At 36.7% G+C, this 2814-nt stretch overlaps 1 protein-coding gene across 1 annotated transcript; it reads left to right on the forward strand.

The window, feature by feature from the left end:
• The first annotated feature begins 1521 nt into the window (after positions 1 to 1521).
• On the forward strand, positions 1522 to 2504 carry LOC113289600. Its single transcript, XM_026538908.1, has 2 exons — positions 1522 to 2333; positions 2446 to 2504. Exons 1-2 carry the CDS (start codon positions 1554 to 1556, stop codon positions 2461 to 2463), a joined length of 798 nt encoding a protein of 265 aa, XP_026394693.1. The 5' UTR covers positions 1522 to 1553; the 3' UTR covers positions 2464 to 2504.
• Positions 2505 to 2814: the final 310 nt, after the last annotated feature.

A 2814-nucleotide genomic window follows, 5' to 3' on the forward strand; every position in this document is an offset into this window, starting at 1 on the left:
CGGTTGATACTCCAACGGCTACGATGGTCGCTGCAACATCTAAAGTTTCACAAGTAGAAGCAGAAATTTCAGTAAAACAAGATTGTCTTCACAAGTTACTGATGGAAAATCACAAAAGGTCGGAGTTTATTAAAACTTTTGTGATGATTTTACTGAAATATTCTTGGCTACATGGGAAAGGTATCATCACAGATCAACACCAAGTTTCGACGATGAGATCCGTGGCATAGCTATTGGTTCGCAGGTAGAAACTGATGTTGAGAAATTGGAGTCCAGGACCAAAGATAGCTATGATTTAATTAGAGATGGAGTTTTAGATTCTACTGCAACAACAAATTTCTCTTACAGATATGGTGAATCATTGTCGAAGATAACCGAGAACGAAATTGACGTCAAATTGGAATCAATTTCACCTGACTCAGGAGATTTAAGTTCAATAAGAGAATTAATTCAAAATTCTTCAACTCCAAGTGCAACATATGAAGGTAATTCTCAATCTACACCCATAATTTATTTCTATGATGTTGATGGATCCAGTGTTATTAATGAAGTTCAGAAATATAATGGACAGTTAGTGTTTCTGGGTTATCAAGAGGGTAAACCATTCGTTTCTGAACATAATTCTCTTAATATTGGTTTGAATTCTCAAAATAGAAAGGTTACAAATGGCGAGGTAAATGATTTCAAACTCATTAAGAGGTTTTCTTATCTGGCTGGTATTTATGAATTCGGGTTTGATACATCTACTTCATGCTCACTATATGTTTGTTCAATTTTTAATGTCCAAATACAATGAAAATTGTGATCATGAGATGACTAACAAACATGGGTATCAATCAGATGGGTTATTTAATGATTATATTGCTTTTATGTTAGCTAATTATGGTGTTCTTGGTACTGCTTGGAAAATGCTTGGTAAAATACTTCATAGGGATACCGTAAACTGGATTGTACTGATACAACAATTACTAAAAGAGTATGAGGCCAAAAAATATTGTTACTCTTGTCTTGACTGTACTCATAAGGTATTTGATCGTGGTAAAGAGTTCAGAGTTATCGAATTTTCGTTGGTTCTTATGTGTAAAAGTAATGAAGGTTGTTCCTATGATATCCTGGTTTTTACTGGAAGGGTATTTGATATAGGAAGGTTGGTAGAGTTGATTCAGAGGAGTACCAAATTCTGCCTAGACTCTCTTGCTCCCTGTATGTGTTTTCTTAGTGGGTTAAAGTTGATAGTTGGATAACGTGGGAATGTATTACCAATTGTTACAAGTGATGGATGTCTAAAGGTTTGTGAGTTTGTTAGTGAAATGACACAGCAAGTTGATATTATCTGGTGTAGTTTGATACTATAAGTGACAAGGAACAAACGAGTTTCGCAGTGCACCAGAATTACAAGATTTTGGAATATGAGAAATGTTAGTGGTTATCTGTTGACTTTCATAGAGCTACTTAGAGTTCATAGCCTTATTGGATTTGGGTGTTTTAGTCATGGATAGAGTTGTGGTTGGAATAGAAATCACTTATTGCTTCAACTTCAGAATAGTATATGTATGCAGTACAAACAAGTCCTTATTTTGCAGAACAGATTGGAGACCGGTGAGGTGTTTATGACATCTTTGTTGCCATCTAAAGAAGGTTTTCCCACACGGTGTTTTGGCTGGAAAGAATTGGCTGCAAGGGTGATGGAAACGATGGAACTGTTCGTGAAGGCAATTACTGGTAGAACTATTGAGCAAGATGAATTAGCAAGGGTCCGAGATGGACAAGATGCAAATATTATATCTTATATCTCTACAATTGATAGAAGAATTGCTCCGAGAGCTGGAATTGCAGATTATAAGTTTTCGTATACTTCGGGATGCTTCAGTTCCAATATAACATCCAATGTTAATCAACAAGCTATAAAAGAGTGGGTTATTGCGACATCGATCTCAATTGGTGGTGGAATTTATTCCTATTACCATGGTACTTTTTCGATTATTGTAGGTGAAGGAAGGTGGTACGAATTGTTCATTCAAATGTGCATAGAAGTGGTTGGTAACAAGAGCTGGAGTATTTTAAGTTTTACAAGTGTATTCACGACAGGTTATCTTTCCCATTGGGCTTTGTGTATGTTTAGTGGTGTTGCATACAACAAGGATAAGTTTGAGAAGATTCCTATACCAGTGGTTACGCAACATATGGGCATATTTAGAGCACATGATACCTTCTCACCGTATAAAAAGATAGTGACAGGAAAAATAATCGAGCTAGGTAACTCACTGATTGCTGGCAGTATTGATCAGTCATTATTGTATGTGAGAAGTAAGTGTATTGACCAGAAGTTAGAGGTGAGTAGCCGGAGGGTGCATGATAGACGCATTTATGTGTCTATTTTGTTCTCAATATTCTGTATTGTTAGACTCGATTAAGTACTTATTGTGTTATTTTGTGTTCTTGTAGGAAATTTTAGAGAAATAAGCCCTTGCGGCGAAATGGGCTCAAAAAGTGGTGTTTTACACCCCCAAGATAAAGTATTAAAGGAACCCCAGAAATGCACTGGAAACGTCACAGAAATGTCCCGGAGGAACCAAGAAAAAATACTATTTCCACCCAAAAATTACTATTTCAGCCCCAATTGCTAAAGGGACACCAGAACTGGATTAGGGGGAGGCCAATTTTCTTCCCAAATTCAAATTCCAAAATTGGCGGGAAAATTTGGTTATTTACTGGCATATTTGCCAATCGATTTTTGAAGGAGTTTCAGGCCGATTCAATGGCTGAAACTCATTGGGTATCTTCTGCTGGGCTAGACAGGAAGGATATGGGTGT

Source organism: Papaver somniferum, chromosome 6 (genome assembly GCF_003573695.1).
Source record: "Papaver somniferum cultivar HN1 chromosome 6, ASM357369v1, whole genome shotgun sequence".
In the NCBI taxonomy this organism is placed as follows: Eukaryota; Viridiplantae; Streptophyta; class Magnoliopsida; order Ranunculales; family Papaveraceae; genus Papaver; species Papaver somniferum.